The sequence below is a fragment of the Globicephala melas genome, chromosome 1 (genome assembly GCF_963455315.2).
Source record: "Globicephala melas chromosome 1, mGloMel1.2, whole genome shotgun sequence".
In the NCBI taxonomy this organism is placed as follows: Eukaryota; Metazoa; Chordata; class Mammalia; order Artiodactyla; family Delphinidae; genus Globicephala; species Globicephala melas.
In genome coordinates, this window is record NC_083314.1 from 37,959,365 (window position 1) to 37,980,479 (window position 21,115).

At 52.5% G+C, this 21,115-nt stretch overlaps 1 protein-coding gene across 7 annotated transcripts in view; it reads right to left on the reverse strand.

Annotated features, from left to right (window-relative positions):
- Positions 1–21,115, reverse strand: part of LAMB3 (laminin subunit beta 3) — a 68,558-nt gene that overhangs the window by 2,955 nt on the left and 44,488 nt on the right. For 6 of the 7 annotated variants that reach the window (XM_060294143.2, XM_060294126.2, XM_030872917.3 and 3 more), the window contains 17 exons: positions 16,654–16,845; positions 15,538–15,601; positions 15,008–15,192; positions 12,993–13,113; positions 12,031–12,219; positions 10,841–10,996; positions 10,282–10,478; positions 9,863–9,974; positions 8,749–9,127; positions 7,424–7,584; positions 7,103–7,323; positions 6,624–6,821; positions 6,160–6,304; positions 2,274–2,481; positions 1,725–1,866; positions 1,172–1,348; positions 306–459 (listed from right to left, as the gene is read on the reverse strand). In XM_060294143.2, coding sequence (XP_060150126.1) covers positions 306–459; positions 1,172–1,348; positions 1,725–1,866; positions 2,274–2,481; positions 6,160–6,304; positions 6,624–6,821; positions 7,103–7,323; positions 7,424–7,584; positions 8,749–9,127; positions 9,863–9,974; positions 10,282–10,478; positions 10,841–10,996; positions 12,031–12,219; positions 12,993–13,113; positions 15,008–15,192; positions 15,538–15,601; positions 16,654–16,845 — 3,001 coding nt within the window. The remainder of the gene's footprint in view (positions 1–305; positions 460–1,171; positions 1,349–1,724; positions 1,867–2,273; positions 2,482–6,159; positions 6,305–6,623; positions 6,822–7,102; positions 7,324–7,423; positions 7,585–8,748; positions 9,128–9,862; positions 9,975–10,281; positions 10,479–10,840; positions 10,997–12,030; positions 12,220–12,992; positions 13,114–15,007; positions 15,193–15,537; positions 15,602–16,653; positions 16,846–21,115) is intronic. The other variant, XM_060294152.2, reaches the window with a different exon arrangement.

The following is a 21,115-nucleotide window of genomic DNA, read 5'->3' on the forward strand; positions in this document are numbered from 1 at the left end:
CTAGAGCTTCTATTATTCGGGCTTTTATCACAGTCCTCTTTGTGCTATTAAATAGTTCCATGAAGCTGGTGACCAATAGGAAAAAATGGATTGCGAGCCTCTTGAGGGCAGGCCTAGTCTTTGTGAACATGTCCACATGCCTCAAAGCCACATTATATGCCTTGTACTTACTAGGTGCTCAGGAAATCCCTATTGATCTCACTGCCTTAGCACTGCTAGCTCCAAACATTAGGCCTCAGAAACCCTGGGTTGGGAGCAGCCTTCAGGGATGCCCTGAAGTCAAAGCCCCTGGACCACTCCCTCACCTTTCATCTTGTCCATCATCTCCATGGTTTCCCCAAACAGTTCCTCCGCCTCCATCTTGATGCTTAAGATCTGGCTGCCCTGCTCTCCCAGCGTGGGGCTCCGACCCAACCGGTCCTTCAACTCAGCATACTTTTGCTTTATTCTCTCAAATCCCTGAAAAAGGAAGAACAGTCTCCACATCATCATCATCCCAAGTCCTAAAGACCTTTGGCTAAAGGACCTGATGTAACCCAAATCAGCACACAGAGATGAGGTGCCTCCTAATATCCGCAATGGGTTGATTCTGCCTATAAAAGCCCCTGGGCCACAAACCATACCTTAACTTCTATATTTCCCCTCCCTTCATCTACAGTGCCAGCACAGGGCCAGGTACACAGTCGTCACTTAATAGTATGCTTGGCAGCTTGGCCATTGTACCGGGACCACCGGTACGCTGGAGACACTGAAACTGGCTCTTCGACCTTCTCTCTGATCTAATTCTGACAGTGATGGGGCTCAGGTTGGGCTAAGTCAAGAGTTTCTGTCTGGGCTGGATAACCATGACAGGGGACAAGCTCTGGATCAGGTGTCAAGAGAACTCCTTTGTAGATGAGCTTTAGGTCTGGACAGAGTCACCACTTCCTCTGTGAGAGGAGAGGGATCGGACTGGCTGTTTCCAGCATCCCTGAACCAGCTCCACCAAAGGCATCCAGAGGGAGAATTCAGGTGCCTGGCCAGGTGCGCCTTAATCCTGAAGCCCCCGCTGGATATTTCAGAATAACTGGTACTCGAAGTGCTTTGGAGCCCATGGTCTTATGAAGTGTACAGAGTCCTGTCCTGCTCCCGCCGGCCATGCTTGCTTGGGCTAACTCTGCCCTCTAGGTACCTCCTGGGCACTCAGTGCCTGCTTGCTGGCCTCCTCTGCCAGCTGCTGGGCCTGGGCGGCCTGTGCCCGCTGCTGCCTGGCCTGGCGGCCGAGCTCCTCCATCCGTGCTCGGAAGCCACCCAGCTGCTCCATCAGGCTGGTCACCAGTCTTTCCGCTGGCCCCAGCACCTGCTGAACCTTTGTGGAAAAAGAGACCCGGAGATTGGGGTGGGTCTCATAGGCAGTGACCTTCATTCTTCTCTCCTCCAACTCATCAGGCCACAAAAACTCTCTACAAGCAGGACATCACTATCGCCACCATCCCAATCCTCTATATGCCCCCGGCATCCAGGCCTCCCAGTTCTCCAGCTCAGCTGACCAACCCCACCCACTCCTGCAGCAGCCACGAGAGCAGAAAACCAAAGGCTCAAAGCCAGGCTCAAGGCTCATAGGCTCCCTTCTTCAGGGCCCCAGCTCAGTTTCCACCCGGGTCACTTCCTGGCATCTTCTATGCCTTGCACCTGAATCTGAATGTTCATTCCCACAAGTGGGGGAAGGAAGCCATAATGCCTACCTCAGCAACCCTGTCTTGGATAAGCTGAAGGGAGCGGCGGGTGCCTTGCATGGTGTCCTGGGCCTCCTGCAGTGCCAGCGTGCCCTGTCGCAGGTTCCCCAGCACATCCTCCACCTGGCCCTCCACTGTGTGGGCTCGGCTCCTGGGGCCGGGGGAATGGAAGAGGGGGGAGGGTGGAATGGGTGCACAGTGAATGAAGAGATGTGGGATCCAACTCACTCCCCAGTCCAGAGAATATCATTTCCAGCCAAGATAAGAAGCCAAGTATTAACTCAGTAGCTTTTCCACCCCAGGACCCCACCAAGCAGGTTGTCTGAGGCAGCCTCTGGGGACGGTTTCCAATAAGGAAGACGGGGCTGTGCCGAATAAAGTTTCGGCTGGATGCTGTATATCGCTTCACCATCCCCTACCACGGGAAGCGCCTCCTCCCGTCTCCCAGCCCCCGGCACCCCTCTGACTCGCAGACGTTCCTCTCTTGCTTCCAGCAACAGAGTTGAGGGGCAAAACCCCAGCCCGATCCTGGGAGAAGTTCAGGGCCCAGGGCCACACCTGGCCTGCTCAGCCTCCGCCTGGAGCCTGCGAGCCCGAGCGATGTCCTGCTTGGTCTGAGAAAGCACCAGGTCCACGTTGGGGAGCCTGGCTGCGATGGCCTGGATCTCATTCATCTTCCGCAGGACAGTGGCAGAGTCTGTGGGCAGCCACAGGGCCAGCACGGCCTCACTGACCTCCTGGATGGTGGCTATGTCAGTGTCAGGGTCTGGAAGACAAACCATCCATTGGAATGGGGGAGCTCAGCCACCTCCCCAAAGATCAGAGGCCTCTCCAGGCTGACAACACCCGTGGGCAGCACCTCCATGCCATCTCTGCCCGGGCTACCCAAAGAGCTGCGGCTCCCTCCCAGGCACACTCAGGCGCCCTGCTCTGAGGATTTCCGGGCTCGCTGCCGCGGGAGGATGGCTGTCGGCACAGCTGTGGCAACTAAGTGGCACCACAGGAAGCTGCAGGCTGGGGAGAAGGAGGTGGTACCAGGCAGCTGGTACTGAACAATGCCTGGAGCACAGATATAATCAGCCCTGAAGTGGGGAGACCAGCCAGGGACTGGAACTGCTTCCTTGGCAATAAGAACCCTTCCACGTGCCCCTCCTCTGGGGCAGAGTGCTCGCTTTTGCAAAGGCAGATCAAGATGACCTGGGCTTTGCTCACATGTCACCTTCTGAGAGGGGCCATCCCAGGCCATCCAATCTAGGATCGCAACCTCTACCCTCTGCCAACACTCCTTACCCTCCTTCTCAGCTTTATCTTCTTCCCTAACATTTATCGCCACCCACGTGCTGGACGCTTAACTCATTTATTGGGTTTTCTGTCATTTCCCCACTAGAATGTAAACGACGTGAGGACGGGGACTGGCTTTCCACAGCTATAGCCCAGCCCCTAGCACAGTGCATGGCGCTTGGAGGCACTCTGTTTGTACATTCAGTGAATGATTGAAGGGGCTCCAGTCTCAGGCCTCCTCTTTACTATTCAAGCAAACTGGGACAAGTCAACTGGTTTCGTTGAGCTCAGTTTCCTGATCTGTGAAATGGGAATCACGATGCCCAACCTCAAGGGATGATATGAAAAAATCAATTTAGCAGGAATTTCACAATCCAACTCTGGGTCAGAGAGTAAGGTCAGAAGTACAGAGATGGCATCTCCTCCCCATGGTCACTTTTACAGATTCCACTGGTACTGACATGGTAGGGAAGGGGGCACCCGCCCACGCAGATAGTTTGCCCTAGAACTTAACTCCTCTGGGGCCCACCCAGCCTTACTCTGCAGTCAAAGGTTTCCTCACCAGCTGGCTACAGAGGTCCTAGACCCAGTCCCCTCCTCATGCCAGGTGGAAGGACATTCCTGGAAGGTGGAAACCATGCCTCTTTATTGCTATGTCCTTTTGGGGCCAGGGCAGCACACTGCAGGAGCTCAAGGCATAATTGTGGCTGAGTTTAATGAAGCGGGCTTTTCCCCAATTACGAGCTTTCACAGGGACCTCCCCATAGAGACCGCCAACCTCTCACCTAACCCAGAGTCCTACTCTCAACGCAGCTTATATGTGCCTTCCCTAGAAAGCCTCTTACGGCAAGCACACCCTCACCTAGCGCCTGCCCTTCCTTTGTTCTGCCTCACTTCAGCTGCACCCGTGGGCTTGGTCTGAGTTACATTCAGTTTCATGGGTTTCTGAGTCTCAGGGTGGGCTCAGCAAACACTCACTGCTCCGAGCTGCAGGATGTGGGGAGCTGAGACTGCAGGTCAGATTGGCCTTGGGCCTTGCCCTCATGGAGCTTGAAATCTAGTGGGGCAAGGAAGCACAACCCTGAGTGACGGGGGTAAGCTCAGGGTGCTAGGACGGCTGTTACAGGGGCTCCTGACCCAGTCTGACAGGTCCAGGAAAGCTTCCTGGAGAATGAGATACCCAGGGGATCCTTAGAGGGTGTGTAGGAATTAGCCAGGTCGGGAGGGGTGGGGCAGGGCAGGGGAGACAATGCAGGGAGAGGACAAACATTAGAGAAGGCAAAGAAGCAAGGTGGGTGGTGGGGCGCTGGGAGGTGGTCCATCTCATAACGCAATAATCTAGAGTGTGGACTCCGGAGTGAGGTGAACCCTACCCGTACTCCCTCCAAGCTGGATGCTTCTAGGCAGGTTTCTTAACCTCCCTGTATCTGGAGTCCTCACATGCAAAGTGGTAGGCAGTCGGGATTAAATAATGTGAAGCACTTAGAACAGTGCCCAGCACTTAGTGAGGACTCAGGGAACCTGACCTATTATCTTTGTCACTTCCTCTGATGACCTGAGAAAGATGGTGTCCCCTCCCTCCTCCACTGGCCTTCCAGTCTCCCGCCCTCGCTGTGACCCTGCGCGCCCACAGCAGCTGGTACCCATGCTTCCTGCAGCGGGACTCTGGACCTTAGAATACACAGCCATGGAGACTGTAAGAATTGTCCCAGGTCCCTCCCAGGGGCCAGGCCTCTCTCAGGCCCTGCTCCTTCTCTCTGCCCCTCATCCTGTCCAAGGACTCAACCTGAGATACAAGACACAAACTGAGGGGACAGCAGGGACCCCGCAGCCCGGCCACTCCCTGCCCATTCATGGGAGCCCAGACTGCACCCCAAGGACAGGCTTCCTATCCCACCACCCCCTAGCTGGGGTTGATGCAGGATGGGGGGCCACCTAGCCTGCCTTACGCAGCTTCACTCAGGGAAGGTCTTCCTTATTTGTGAGTCCCATCCCCAAACTCTGGCCTGTCCCTGCTTCTCTCCAACCCGCCACCTGCACCCCAGAGGGGGCTCTGGCCTCTTGAAGCAGAAGCACAGCAATAGTAGCAGGAAGAACGACTGTCATTACACCAGGCCGTCAGCTCCTGTTAACTGGGCTCCCAGCCAAGCACATTCCCTGGCAGGGACCAGAAATTTAATAATATCAGTTCATACTCCTAGGGCATCTTTAATTTGTCAAAACACATTTTATGTCGTTGCTTGACACCCAGAATAAACTTGTAAAATACTATCATCCCCGTTGGCAGAAGCGAAAAGATGAGGCAAAGAGGAAAACAACTTGCCCAAAGTCCCACAGATTCCCTGAGTCCTGTCCAGGGACCTTCCCACTCCCCAGGTGGCAAGGGAGGAGATCGGGTTCACTTATTCAATCAATCAACATTGGGTGCTTTTCTGGGCCTGGACTTAGGCTAAGTGCCAGGGACACAGTGAATAAGACAGACGGCCATCCCTGCCCTCTCGGAGTTTAGAGTCCAGTTGGGAGACAAACATTACACTTGTAGACAGGTGAGCTCAACAGCCACAGGCTCGGAGTACAGCAGTGAAGGTCAGACTCCGGAGGGGAATATGGGGGAGGGGGATGACCAGAGTGGGTGGTCAGAAAAGGCCCCCCGAGGGAGATATTTAAACTCAGACCTGGAGGGCAAGAATCAGCAGCCTTAGAGAGAGCATCCCAGGCAGAGGAACAGCAAGAGCCTCCGAGGCTCTTTGAACAGGCAAGAGCCTGGCCTGTTCAAAGACGGTTTGTGAGCAAAGTAGAGAGGATACAGGCCATACCCAGGAGGTAACAGAGGCCATGGTAAGGAGCTGAGAGCTTATCCCAAGAGCAAGGGAAAGCCAGTGAAGGATTTTAGGCATGAGTGGGATGTGACCCCGCTTACACATTTTTCAAAGATGTTTCAGACTGTTCTGCTGAGAACGGGCTATGAGGGGGCAGGAAGGAGGTGGGGGGTCACCTAGAGGCCCTGCAGCCATCCAGGTGAGTGATGGGGGCTGGTCCAGGGGGCATGGAGACCAGGGAAGGAAGTAGCTGACTGACAAGTGAGATGAGGGACAGGGAATGGGGCACTGAGGACAGGCGGAAGTCGAAACATCAGCCCGGGGAAAGGTGAAGACCAGCTCACCTGAGAGGAAGTCCCGGACCTGCTGAATGAGGAGCCGCGTGCGTGTGACGTCTTCCTCCATCTGGGCGCGGCTGGTGCTCACCTGCATCTCCAGGCTCTGAGCATCTGACTGCACCTGCAAGGTGGCTTCCTCGGCTGCCCTGATCTGCTGACACACGCTATGCGTCAGCAGTGGTTAAAGCCCCAAGAGGGCCTCTCGGCAGCCCCCGAGGATTCTGGCGGCACCTGCTACCCAAGATCTCCCTAGGAAACTTTTGTAACTAGCTCAGTTTGGCCCCAGAAGAGATGATGTAAAAACACTGGCCTCAAACTCTCTCTCTCACTTGCTGTAGGGCCACGGGAAAGTCACCCGACATCTCTGGGCTTTCGACTCCTGGCTGCAGAATGGGAGCTCTGACTCGCTTAGGGGCTCTGTCCCCTCTGCCTCCTCCACCACGGGCCCACCCCACCTCAGCCACACCTACCATCTGCCTGGTCTGCTGGAGCTGGGCATTGAAGCCCCGCAGCTGCTCGGCCACCTGCCCTGCTGTCCGGAAGGCCCCACCTGCCCTGGGGAGAGCACCCCTGCAGTGGGAGCCACAGGCCGTGCCGTTGTCTCGGGGACACAGCTCCCCAGGGCATGCTCCCGGGGTGCAAGCCATCTCCCTGGGGCCCCCACAGAGCTGTGGAGAGATGGGGGGCATCAGAGGGGGTCCTCAAGCCTCCTCAGTGATCACTCCCCTCCCACACCTGGGAAACAAGCAGCCAGACATCTCCACGGCAACTTGGGCACCAGAAACGTGTTTCCTTGGTAACTGCTGAACACACTATGCAGGGTCAAGGGTCGGGATGGGGGGTGTGTGGGAGGTCCACGTGGCCCCAGGGGGGAATGCGGAGCAACAGTCGGTGAGTGACAAGCTGGGGCGGGGGGCCTCTGGAAGTGGGGCTCCATGACAGGAGTCACCTTGTTGGCGGCGGGTGTCAGATCAGGCAAGGAAGCCATCTGCAGCCTCAGGGCCGCGAGCTGGGGGCCGCCGGCCCCTCCTGCTCCTCCCAGCTGCTGCTCCAGCCTCTCCGCCTCTCTCCGGCTGTCCCTGAGCTGCAGCAGCCACCGGGAGCTATCCGCGACCTGCTGAGCAGCCTGGGATGACCGCTGGTGGGCCGCGGTCAGCATCCGGAAGGCTCCTGTGGGAAGAAGAGAGGGGACCAAGCTGGCCCTGGACCCGGAGGCCTGGAGACGGGGATGAAGCCTGGCCCGGTGTGGCGTCTGTGTGCCCCTCCTCACCTGAAGGATCGGCACTGCTTATTTTTTCAAACTGCTCCCTCTTGCTCTGATACATAACGAGGAGGCGATTGAAGCTTCTGTCCAGATTCTCCAGGTCTCCCGAGAGGGACAAGGTCTCCTCCTCTAGGGGCAGATCCACCTGCAGGCCCTGGAGAGTCTGCCTGAAGTGGGAGAGAAGCTTCCACTAAAATACAGGAAGGGGGCTTCCTCCCTAGAGCCAGCCATCCCCTCGGAGAAATCGCTACTGAGTCAGCAAAAAGAGACGCCGTCAGTAAAAGCCACAGAAGGGAGCCTCCGCAGGCTGGAGAGGATCCTGCTGGGCAAAAGCTAGCACAACCTCCCTCCACCCCTATGCGGGCAGATCCCTCCTTGGCGTGTGTGACCCTAACAGTCCCCGCTTTCCTCCGCCTCCCAACGTCGGCTTCCACGAGGAGCATCCCCCGAGCCCCTCCTCCTCCTCTGCTGCCTACAGGCCGACATCAGCCACCACCTGTACCCCAGGCTCCCGAGTCTCTCTTCTGCAGCCCACACCTCCCCACAGAGCTCCCGTAGCTGCAGCCCACTGGTGGTCTCCACCTGAAGGGGGTCACCTGCCCTGACCCACCACGGCTGAGCTTCCAGACGTTCCTCCCTCCCAGGGCCTTTGCAGCTCCACCCACCACCATTCCCTCCACCAGCCTCGCGTACTCCATGGCCGGGCTTTGCTCAGCACGGACCGTCCTTCTGGAAAGCCCCACCAGGCCTGCACACCCAGCCCACCAACCGCCTGCGGACTCCCTACTCAGTGCTGAGACCAAGGTCACTGGCACACCTAGATGGCTCAGGCCCTCACAGTCAGCAAGTGCTCAGGGAAAGCAAACTCATAAAAACTTCAGAAGGAAACCTCACTGAGAAGGCACCTCGGCTGGTGGGAGGAGACCGTGGGTGGGACTGCTCCCATTCCAAAGGCAAACGCATGTTATTTTTAGAGCCCTGCCTCTCAGATGCCCTCCACAAGGCTGACTAATGCAGAGCTGACTCTCCCACGGGCGGCACCGGGCACTTGAAAGAACTCAGGACTTGGGCTCGTGCCTGTGCTCCCGCTGCCCCGCTCTGCCCCTCCGTGGCCACGTGACTCTATCATGTCACCTATCTGTGCCTGTTTCCTCATCCACAAAATGCAAGGAATAACACCCACCACGCCAACCTCCCAGGACTGTCGTGACAGTGAAAAGAGAGACGCCTGTGAGAAGCCTCGGTAGACGGTAAGGGGCTGTAACCGATGTAAGGAAGGACCAGTGTGCCCCTATGTGGACCCACGTGGCTCGGCAGGGAGAGGGAATGACCTGATGGAGACGATGGCATTGGCCACCTGGGCCACCTCCTGCTCCGTGACCGAGGCGCCGCCGAGGATGGCTTGGACCTGCTCCAGCTTGTTCTTCGTGTCCAGCATCCGGGACGCCAGGCCGCGGTCCTCCAGGCCCGGCCCAGGCCACAGGCTGGTGGTGGCATTACGGAGGCTGCTGAGGCGGAGGGCCCGCTCCCGGAGGCCGGCGTCGTAGGTCTGGAAGCAGGGGTGGCAGGCCACACACACCGGGTAGCGGTCACAGTAGCCTCGCTGGCACTGGTCGCAGCGTGGCCCGGTCGAGCCAGGGCGGCAGAGACAGCGGCCCGAGGCCTTATCGCAGCCTGGTCCCTCCGTTCCCCGGAAGTCACAGTCACAGGCTAAGGGGGGAGAAATGATGGTCAGAGGCCTAGGGGTCAGGAAGATGAGGTGTTTGTGGGGAAAGCCCGAAGAGGAGGTCTGACCTCAGGGTCTTTCACACTTAGCATAAGACAGTCAAGGCCAGAATGAAATCATGGTAACGACAGCAAGCCCTTACGTAGCACCTCCGACGTGGCAGGCCCTGTTCTGAGCCCTACTCACCAGGCACACGCTAACGCTTCTGACCCTCACCACACACTCTGTGGCAGAGTTAACACGCTCGTTTTCCCATTCTCACAGATAAAGCATCTGAGGCAGTGTGCCCCTTGCCCAGATGAGGAAACTGAGGCCTGAAGAGGGGGAGCAACTCCTCCCGAGGTCACAGAGCTGAGAACAGACTCGGGTCTGCGTGCCCTTGTCACTACTTGTCAAACTGACTCCCCCTCAGGACTCACTTTCTCCATCTATGAAGAGGGAGAGGAGGACGTTTCCTGCAGATGGCTTCTGGGAAATGGTTTCTCAGGGAAGCGGGAAGCAAAGCAGCCCTCCTGTCATGCGCACATAGGGACATGGGGACGGCCTGGTGTCAGCCCCGGGGCAGCGGTGGGGAGCGAGCGCTCCTATGGGTTGCCAGGGCCCACCCCGCGTGGACCAGTACGGGATGCCCTCCCCCACCACAGACCCACGTGGCCCCACCACGAGCCCACCCGAGCACACCCCCCCGTGTCCTCCGCGTCCCCATTCAGTGAGCACACCTCGGCATCCCATAGCTGCATCTCCGTAGGTCTTGTCAGGACACTGGCGGATGGCTGCAGCGTTGCAGGTCAGGCCACCAAAACCTTCCCGACAGGGGCACTGCCCTGTGAACTGTGCGGGGAGAGACCGGTCAGGGGGCAGAACTCCCCAGTGCACCCCAAAGCAAGGGCTCCCACGAGGACACAAGCTCTGAAGTCAAAGCCCAGGACGGCCCTGCAGAAGGTGTGCGAATGTGGCATTGCCAAAGGCTGAGAGCCACGGACGGAGGGACATTTGGTGGCCTCCCCAGGGGAAGGTGGACAGAAGCAGCCCAGTCTGACTTTGGAAAGACCCAGAAGGGCAGTGCGGAGGGGAGACAGAGACTGGTGGGCGGGAGCCCTCCCTTGCTGAGGGGCCCATGCTCTACCCCGCCATGTACCTGGTTACACTGGGGGCTGAGGGAGTTGTGCGGGTCGCAGGCACATGGCTCGCAGCCCTGGCCACTGGCCAGCTTCCAGTGGTAGTGAGCGCACTGGTCACATTTGGGGCCCACCACGTGGGGCAGACACAGGCAGCGTCCACTCTCCTCATCACACGGCATGTCCCGCCGGGCACCCAGGACGCTGCAGTCACAGCCTGCACGGGAGGGAGGGCTGCTGAGCTCGGGGGCCGGGCCACCAAAATCTTACCCCCAGAGGACGTGCACCAGGGAGGGGCACAGCCTGGGAAAAGAACGAGTAGGGCCGTTCCCTCCAGATAACCTGGCTGACTCATAAGGCCACCGCACTTTCCCACCAGTCCCCACACCTGGCTGCTTGGCCACCTGCCTGCCCTCCCTCGGGAGGACTCTGTCCCACCTTCCACCTCAGGCCTGTGCTGTCACCTGCTGGAAGCCAGTGGCAAAGCACCCGGCACGCAGCTCAGTGAGTAGGACCACTCACAGATCTGGTGGCCCCAGGCGCCTGCCCCACGCCACGCAGGCTGGGCCCCTTACTCACGGTGGCAGCCCTGCGGGTTGGCATAGGTGAGTCCTGTAAATCCCGGTTTGCACAGGTCACAGCGTTCCCCCTGCACTTGCTCCTTGCACACACACTGCCCGGTCACTGGGTCACAGGGCGCTCCTGGCACTGCCCCATCCGGATCACACTCGCAGGCTGAGAGACAAAGGCAGCCACGGCAGGAGGGACAAAGAAGAAAAGCAGAGAGCACATTCTAGAAGCCAGGCGTCCTGGTTCAAATCCTTGTTCCACCACTTCCTGACTTACAACCTTACCACCTTAGTTGAGTTATTTAATCCCTCTGTGCCTCAGCTTTCTCACCTATAAAATGGGGGTAATTATACAACACTCACAGGCTTCTTATGAGGAATCAATGAGTAAGTGTAGAGAAGATGGAAGAGTGCTTGGCACCTGTTAAGCACTATAAAAGTTGTGGTTGGCATTATTTACTGAAGAGCTACTCTGTGGCCAGCACGGAGCTGGGCACTCTTGCCTGTCACCTTATGTCATCCTCACGATAATCCTGAGAGGTGAGGATGCTAATCCCCATTGCACAGATGAGGAGACTGAGGCTCAGAGATGTTCAAAGAACATACGCAAGGTCACACAGCAAGCAAGTGCTGGAAACAAGTCAAACTCAAGACTTTCTCACTCTTTCCATAAATAGATAAATATCAACAGGAAGTGAACCAACTTTCTCCCACCCCAAAACCCAAGCCCCTTTCATGGCTTTCAAAACGAAGACTCTTCCTTCACCTAGGAAGTCTTACCTGCTGAACCCCACCCAGATCGGAGTGCTTCTATCTCTTTGCTCTCTCCCATATGAACTCACTGGACCTTGTGATGTGTTAAGTCACTCCTGGGTGACTTACATGTTCATTGAATAAACGTTCCTGGAGCATCAATTATTTGTCTGTCCTTGTGCTAGGGCCCAAGGATATAAGAATAACCCCTGCCATGGAGGGGTCCTTAATGTTGGAGGAAGCAGAAAAACAAAGAGCAAACCACACTGACTTGCTTAGAAGGGCACAGCTAAGTTAAAAACAATTACCCACAAGTCCTGACACAGAACCAAGTCTTCACGCTTCCTGAGGGCCTGTATGTCCTCAGGGACATGTGCTCTGTTGAGCCCAGAACAGATGGGGATTAACAGACCTATGATGCCTTGGGTCCCTGGAGCCCCTACTCACGGATGCAGGTCTCCTGAATGGGAGCACCAGGACGCCGGTTCCGGAAATAGTGCAGCTGACACCGCTCACAGTTCTTGCCCTCAGTGTGGTGCTGGCAGTTGTCACACACACCTCCATGTGCCCCCTGGCTGGCGGCAAACACGGCTGGGTCGAAGTGACATGTCTCTGAGTGTCCGTTGCAGTCACACCCTGCAAAAGGAGATTACTAGGGCTGACATTTGAGCAGCATCGTTGCCGTGTACAAAGCACGTTCCACACTAACTCACTGGCATCCCCAGCAACTCTGCAAGATGCTCAGGTCTGGGAAACAGGGCAGCTGAGGCCCAGGGAGGCTTTTGTAATTTATTTCAGGTTATATAGCCAGTAAGAAAGGAAAATAGAGAACTCAGGCCTCTTGACTCCCAGTGTGGGGACTGACCCAAGAATAATACCCATGTTGAGCCAAAGAGAGAGCCCTTTGAACGGTCCCATGTCAACCCTCCCCCACTGCCACCTGCTGGGTCTCCTGCTGGGTCACTGCCCTTCTCTGGGCTGGGATCTTTGTTGCCCTCATTTATGCAGGGAAGGGCCCGGCCTCCAGGAATCTAATTCCATGGATTTCAACACTGGAGGCACATCTGAAGTAGAAAGAATGACAACAGGGAACCACGTATGTCCTACACTGGATAGGCCAGAAGTAGGAGGACCTGTGGTTAGCACGAAAGGCACGTGGCATCAGAAGCATGGACCAAATTGTGGTCCCTCCAGGCCTGGCTGAGGAGAAGGGCCAGGAGCGGCGGGAAGATGCAACTCAAACACTTTCTCAAATACCCTCTCTTTCCCCAAAGAGCAAGGAGAGCGTAAATTACAGAATGCAATTAGGTTTAGATTTAAATAATAAAGACTAGATTCTCCTTGTGTCCCCGATGGGCCAGCACCCCAACCAGCTGCTGCAGGGGAGGTGGGTGATCCCAGGCTCATACTTTGGCATTCGTGGGGGTCCTGGTCATCTGCGGGTTTCCAGGGCTTGTCGTTGTAGAAGGGTGCACAGTGTTCACAGTTGGGGCCGGCGGTGTTGTGCTGGCAGACGCAGACCCCATGGACCTAGGAGAGGGGCCATAGGTTACCATGAATAATTATCACAGGAGTGTCCCAGCGATGGACTTGCCCTCTCCGCTCTGTCCCCAGGGTCCAGCTCAGACCCCAGCTCCTCCAGCCTTCACTCAGCTCCTATGACACTCCCAGATGCCGGCTTGTGTGGTCTGTGTGTGTGTGTGTGTGTGTGTGTGTGTGTGTGTGTGTGCATGCATGCACACCTGCACTCCTCCTCCATTTAGGTTTTTAAAAGCTCAGCCCTTGCATTTGGCCATCCCCATGCTGCCCAGTCCAAAACAGCACCTGTAAAGTGCTTAGACAGCCTTGTTGGTAAACTGTGATTCTAGAAGTTTGTGGGCCCCCTGGAGATGTACATTCCAACAATCTATGACTGCAGTTGTTTGGCTAATAAGACTGCAATGCTGAATTGTTCCTAGACTCATTAAGGTATAAAAATAGAATAGCAATTGCGTGCTAATTGTCTTCCATATTAAGCTCACCACCGGCAGGCTGGCATCTAGGACTTATATTGTGTTTGCTCCATCCTCATCCCCTACTCACTCCTAACAGCACAGCTGAGCTGAACTAGCCGCTCGCAGGACAAGCCCTACTTCTCTCCACCTTTTGGCCTGTACGGACGTTTTTCTTCCTGACTAGAAGTCCCCTCACTATCTATTCACCAGCAAAATCCTGCCAGCTAGAACGGCATGTCCTTCACCTGGCTTGCCTTGTCTCTCTAATTCCATGGATTTCAACTCTGAACGCACTTCAGAATTATCTGGGGAGCTTTTTAAAACACACCAATGCCCAGGCCCAATTCAATCCAATCTCAGGGACGAGGCCCAGCCATCGGTACTTTATAAAGTGGTGATTCCATTGTGCAGCCAGATTTGAGAACCACCGGGGCTGGGCAGACCATTGCCCTCCTCTACATCCTCATAGGCCAGAATCCTGCTCAGCCTGTGTTCTGGTCTTTTGTTTATGGACCCTAATGGATGACACATCTCTGGCACTGGTCTCCCTCTGCCTTCCTCTGTAGCCTAGGGCAAGCGCTGGCCCAGAAGTGGAAAGGATAAAGCTGCCCGATGCTCATGTCACCTGTATTTCCCTCAAGGGTCGCTTTACATGATTTCATCGTGCGCCTCTATCACTGGGGCAAATATCATAGTCCCATCTGTTAACAGAAGAACCGAAACCCCAGAAAAGTGAAATGACAGCTCCCTCTGCTTCTTGGTCCTCGACTTTCTCTCCTCTACTGATGGTTCTCAAGTTTGGTTTCACAGCAAAATCCCCTGGGTTGCTTCTTAAGCTGGAGTTTCTCTCTTCCGTGCCTGATGCATCTGACTCAACAGCTCTGGGGTGGACTTAGCATCTGTGTTAGACTCTGTCCTCTCACCCTGCCCCATATCTCACCCCTACATGGGACTTTACAGTCCCCAAACCAGTGGCTCTATGGCAGGATGTCAGAACCACCCTGGCAGGATGCTAGAATCACCCGGAGCTTTAAATAACAATAATAAAATCAGAGTGTATGAAGATGTGGGTCTGGGTGATGTTTTTTAGCTCCCCGGGAAATTACAATGTGCAGCCAGTGCTGAAAATCAATGCCTTAAGCTCCCCCACGAACACCCATGCTTATACTTCTACTTATATGTATGCTTATACTTACATATACTTCTATGTTACTGAATAAAAATAATTTCAAACCATAAAGCAGGTCCAAAGAAGTGCTGCAAAATCTGACCTTTGAAATGATAATCATTTAGAATCATTTTCACCATTGCTAAAATATTAAGTACTCGAGTCTTAAATTTAGTGCCCTCCCTCCTTTATAGAAGCCAAAGACGTCAGTCTGCCCGGGTCTTGCCCCTCCCCTCTCCTTTCCCCCTCCCTGGGCTGTCACCTGCACAGTGGTGGAGGGGCTGGCAGGGGCTCTGGAATTGGGGGCACAGCGGTCAGCATGGCCGTGACAGAAACAGCTCCCCTGCAGACGCAGCTGGGAAACAGCATAGTAGGCACTGGGAGGGTGATAGCCCCTCTGGGCCAGCCTGGTGAAGTTGACTCTCAAGTTTGTGATCGCCCCCAGCTCTGAGGGGCACAAACAACAAGGAGGGAGGGGGTAGAGATGGGAAAATAACGGGAAGTTAGAGGCAAATAGAGACTCCTAGGGCAGGATGAGAAGGAAAGGAATTCTGGTCGCACCATTCCATCTTCCTCAACCTCCCCACGACAGAAAAGACCCACTCCACCCTGGCTCAGGCCTTTTGAGCCTCTGGGGCCACCACAATACCCCTATGGGCTGAGCAGGGCAAGTGTTCAATCCAACCATGTTGACAGAGGTAGGAAAGACAAGGAAATGTCCATGATCTGGGTTGCAACCATGTTTTGTTGCCCATCCACAGTCCCACAGGCTAGAGGAGTAGCCACACTGACCTTGAATTTTTTGACTTTGAGTTGCTGGGATCCCAGAGGCTAAATCCATAAGGTTAAGTTGGACCTGCAGAAAGAGGGGAAATGGAAGACCTGAGGAAGAGGTGAACTGTGGCCCAAGCCCAGAGGTCCTCCTTTCCATTCAATGCCCTGACCTTCTCATACTAAGGTCTTTCTTACCTGGAGCCTGAGATGACCATGGATGTGAGGTCTGCCAATCACTCTGGGGGAGGGAGATGATCACTGGGCCTTAGATGAGTGTGTGTGTGTGTGTGTGTGTGTGTGTGTGTGTGTGTGTGTGTGTGTGTGTACAACCTCTCCTCTCCAGTTGAAAATATAGCTATCCCAAGAATTTCCCGATTTCCTTGGGTCAGAAGTTACAGTGAGACATATAATAGACATTATGAGGGTTTAGGGATACTAATTTTCCAAAGACCCAGGATGAGTGAGAGGGTCCAGAGCCAAGGATGCATGGACGTGCTGATCGCCACACTCTAGACAACCCCAATTTCAACTATGCCGTTCTTACTTGATTAAAAAAAAACACCCATTGGATGTGACTTCAGCTGCATATCCCAGGAAGAGTTTTCACATCAACCTCCCACAAATCAGGGAAAAGTCCCGTGTTCTGACGTGTGGTCTGGGGCATGTGGTTACATGGATCTAGATACGGCAATAACCAAGGAGGAGTCGTTGCAGGGAAGGAAAGAGACGCACTGCCGACAGGAAAGGCAGCGCTCCGAGCAGCTCTGAGGGCTCCCCTGAGCCTCAGCCAGAGAAAGGAGACAAAATACAGCCCCTGAGGGTGGGAGCGAGGGAGCAGTGATGAAAGAAATGAAAGGATTTGACCCCAGGTGGGAGGATTCAAGGAGAGAGCTGGGTTGGGTTATGCAATACACTCAGTGTGTTTCTGAAATATCCTTCCTGGGCAGCAAAGCGGATGTGCAGCAAAGACGTGCCCAGAGGGATCATTATTGGGGAGCTCAGGAAAGACAGCAAGGCTCACTGCCTGGGGAAGGGGGTGGTTCTCATAGATTCTCCAAAGCCTGGTGACCATGTAGCGATGGGATGGGAGAGACCTCTCCCCGTGCCTACATTTTCAGGGTCCCCTCTGCCTACCTTGGCCCCATCCAGGTGCCTGTTAGGCCTCTGGGGCAGAGGCTGGCATCGAGCATCCTGCCAGCTCTGAGGCTGGCCCTGGTGGACCCGGGGGAAGGCAGACATGCAGTCGGCAGCTAGGTATTGGTACACCTGCCAGGTCTTGCCGAAGTCCGAGGAGCGCTCGATCAGCATGCCAGCAGGCATGGGCCCCTGCAGAGACACACACAGGGTTGGGGCCTGAGTGACACCGCAGTGGGGACGCGATCACAGAAAGAGGCTCTTAAAGAGGTGCTGGTGGCCCCTGAGAACCACAGTGAGGAGGCAGAAAGGGGGCTGCATGGGACAAGTGGGCTCAGGGGTACCCGGGTCCAATTCTCCTAACAAACCACCGGCCCCAGCGGGTTTTCCCCAGGGGAGCCGTGGAAAGTGATAGAAGGCAGATCTGCATTCCAGGAGGCATGATCCCTAGCTCAGCCCACCACCCAGGTGGCCAGGCCAGAAAATTCTCCCACTGCACTTCCCACAGCCAACCATTTTTTATCACCTCTAGCTCCCAATTCTCTCCCTCCTCTTTTTCCTCGCGTGGCCGTGGCCATAGTTCAGGTCCCAGTTGCACTGAGCCTGGGTTCCTACAACAGCCTGGAACTCAAGCCCAGCTTTCGTCCAGGCTCTCCAAGCCACGCTCCCCACTTCACCCACAGGGTTATCTGATCACATCACTCCCTGCATGAGACCCTTCCACGGGTCTGCGCTGGCCTAAAGATAAAATGCAAGCCCCTTAGCATGACATACTGTCATGTCCCTACTTCCTCTCTCAGTGATTTCATCCATTTCTCATGGCTTTAAATGTTGTTTTCATGCTGACAGGTCCCAGCCTGGAACACTTCCTTGGGTTCATAAGCCAACCTCCACACAGAGAGAACTTTCTTTCTAAAATGTAAAGTGAGCCATGACTCCCCTCCCTCCACTAAAAACCTTCCAGTGGCTTTCCACTATTTTTTTTTCCCCAGCTTTACTGAGATATTATGAACATATCACATATGTAAGTTTAAGGGGTATCAAATGTGATGATTTGATACACATATATATTACAAAATGATTACTGCAATAAGGTTAGCTAACACTTCTATCCACTTACATAATGACCTTTCTGTGTGTCATTTAACAGCTTTCAGGTGTCTAGTACAGTATTATTAATTATAGTCACCACGCCATACATTAGATCTGTAGAACTTATTCATCTTATAAACCTGGAAGTTTATATCCTTTGATCAACATCCGCCCATTTCCCCCTCCCTCCAGCCCCTGGCAACCACCATCCTTTTCTCTATGTTGATGAGTTCAGCTTTTTAAGATTGTGTATATAAGTGAAGACATGCAGTATTTGTCTTTCTGTCTGTCTCATTTCACTTAGCAGAATGCCCTCAAAGTCCATTCATGTTGTCCCAAGAGGCAGGATTTCCTTCTTTTTTCATGACTGAATATTCCTCTGTGTGTGTGTGTGTGTGTGTGTGTGTGTGTGTGTGACATCTTCTTTATCCATTCATCCACTGACTGACACTTACATTGTTTTCATATCTTGGCTATTGTGAATAACATTGCAATGAACACGGGAGTTACAGATATCTCTTTGAAAAAGTGATTCCATTTCCTTCCAATATATACCCAGAAGTAGGATTGCTGGATCATATGGTAGATTTATTTTTTTAACTTTCTGAGGAAACTTCATACTGGTTTCCGTAGTGGCTGCACCAATTTACATTCCCTCTAATGGTGCACAAGTATTCTCTTTTCTCCACACCTTCACCAACACTTATCTCATCTTTTTTTCTTTGGCCGCACCATGGGACTTGCAGGATGTTCCCCAACCAGGGACTGAAACCAGGCCACAGCAGTGAAAGCCCAGAAGCCTAACCACTAGGCTACCAGGGAATTCCTTATCTTTTTGATGATGGCTATTCTGACAGGTGTGAAATGACATCTCATTGTGGTTTTGACTTGCATTTCCCTGATGGTTAATGATGTTGAGCATCTGTCCATGTACCTGTTGGCCCTTTGTATGTCTTCTTTAGAGAATTACCTATTCAAGTCCTCTGCCCACTATTTTTTTTTAATAGATCTTTACTGGAATATAATTGCTTCACAATACTGTGTTAGTTTCTATTGTACACCAAGGTGAATCAGCCATATATATACATATGTCCCCATATCCCCTCCCTCTTGAACCTCCCTCCCATCCTCCCTAACCTACCCCTCTAGGTCACCACAAAGCACCAAGCTGATCTCCCTGTGCTATGCTGCTGCTTCCCACGAGCTGTTTTACATTCAGTAGTGTATATATGTCGATGCTACTCTCACTTCACCCCAGCTTCCTTCCCCCTCCCACCCTGTGTCCTCAAGTCCATTCTCTATGTCTACATCATTATTTCTGCCCTGCAACTAGGTTCATCAGTACTGTTTTATTAGGTTCCATATATATGCGTTAGCATACAGTATTTTTTTTTCTCTTTCTGACTTACTTCACTCTGTATGACACTCTCCAGGTCCATCCATCTCACTACAAATAACTCAGTTTCATTTCTTTTTATGGCCGAGTAATATTCCATTGTATATATGCATCACATCTTCTTTATCCATTCATCTGTCGATGGACACTTAGGTTGCTTCCATGTCCTGGCAATTGTAAATAGTGCTGCTATGAACATTGTGGTACATGTCTCTTTTGGAATAATGGTTTTCTCAGGGTATATGCCCAGTAGTGGGATTGCTGGATCATATGGTAGTTCTATTTTTAGTTTTCTAAGGAACCTCCATACTGTTTTTCCATAGTGGCTGTATCAATTTACATTCCCACCAACAGTGCAGGAGGGTTCCCTTTTCACTACACCCTTTGCAGCATTTATTGTTTCTAGATTTTTTGATAATGGCCTTTCTGACCAGCGTGAGGTGATACCTCATTGTAGTTTTGATTTGCATTTCTCTAATGATTAGTGATGTTGAGCATCCTTTCATGTGTTTGTTGGCAATCTGTATATCTTCTTTAGAAAAATGTCTTTTTAGGCCTTCCACCAATTTTTTAATTAGATTGTTTATTTTTTGATATTGAGCACCATGAGCTGTTTATATATTTTGGAGATTAATCCTTTGCCTGTTGTTTCATTTGCAAATATTTTCTCCCATTTTGAGGGTTGTCTTTTTGTCCTGTTTATGGTCTCCTTTGCTGTGCAAAAGCTTTTAAGTTTAATTAAGTCCTATTTATTTATTTTTGTTTTTATTTCCATTACTCTAGGAGGTGGGTCAAAAAGGATCTTGCTGTAGTTTATGTCAGAGTGTTTTTCCTATGTTTTCCTCTAAGAGTTATATAGTGTCTGGTCTTACATTTAGGTCTTTAATCCATTTGGAGTTTGTTTTTGTGTATGGTGTTAGGTAGTGTTCTAATTTCATTCTTTTACATGTAGCTGTCCAGTTTTCCCAGCACCACTTATTGAAGAGGCTGTCTTTTCTGTATTGTATGTTCTTGCCTCCTTTGTTGTAAATTAGGTGACTATATGTACGTGGGTTTATCTCTGGGCATTCCATCCTGTACCATTGATCTATATTTCTGTTTTTGTAACATACTGTCTTGATTACTGTAGCTTTTTTCTGTTTTTGTACCATACTGTCTTGATTACTGTAGCTTTGTGGTATAGTTTGAAGTTGGGGAGCCTGATTCCTCCAACTCCGTTTTTCTTTCTCAAGATTGTTTTGACTATTAAGGGTCTTTTGTGTTTCCATACGAACTGTAAGACTTTTTGTTCTAATTCTGTGAAAAATGCTATTGGTAGTTTGATAGGAATTGCATTGAATCTGTAGATTGCTTTGGGTAGTACAGTCATTTTCACAATACTGATTCTTCCAATCCAAGAACATGGTTTATTTCTCCATCTGTTTGTGTCATCTTCGATTTCTTTCATCAGTGTTTTATAGGTTTCTGAGCACAAGTCTTTCACCTCCTTAGGCAGGTTTATTCCTAGGTATTTTATTCCTTTTGTTGCAATGGTAAATGGGAGTATTTCCTCAATAGATGTAGAAAAAGCTTTTGACAAAATTCAACACCCATTTATGATAAACACTCTACAGAAAATAGGCACAGAGGGAACCTGCCTCAACATAATAAAGGCCATATATGACAAACCCACTGCAAGCATCATACTCAATGGTGACAAGCTGAAAGCATTTCCTCTAAGATCAGGAACAAGACAAGGATGTCAACTCTCACAACTCTTATTCAACATAGTTTTGGAAGTCTTAGCCACAACAATCAGAGAAGAAAAAGAAATAAAGGAATGCAAATTGGAAAAGAAGAAGTAAAACTGTCATTGTTTGCAGATGACATGATACTATACGTAGATAATCTTAAAGTTGCCACCATAAAACTACTAGAACTAATCAATGAATTTGGTAAGGTTGAAGGATACAAAATTTCTGCCCACTGTTCTTG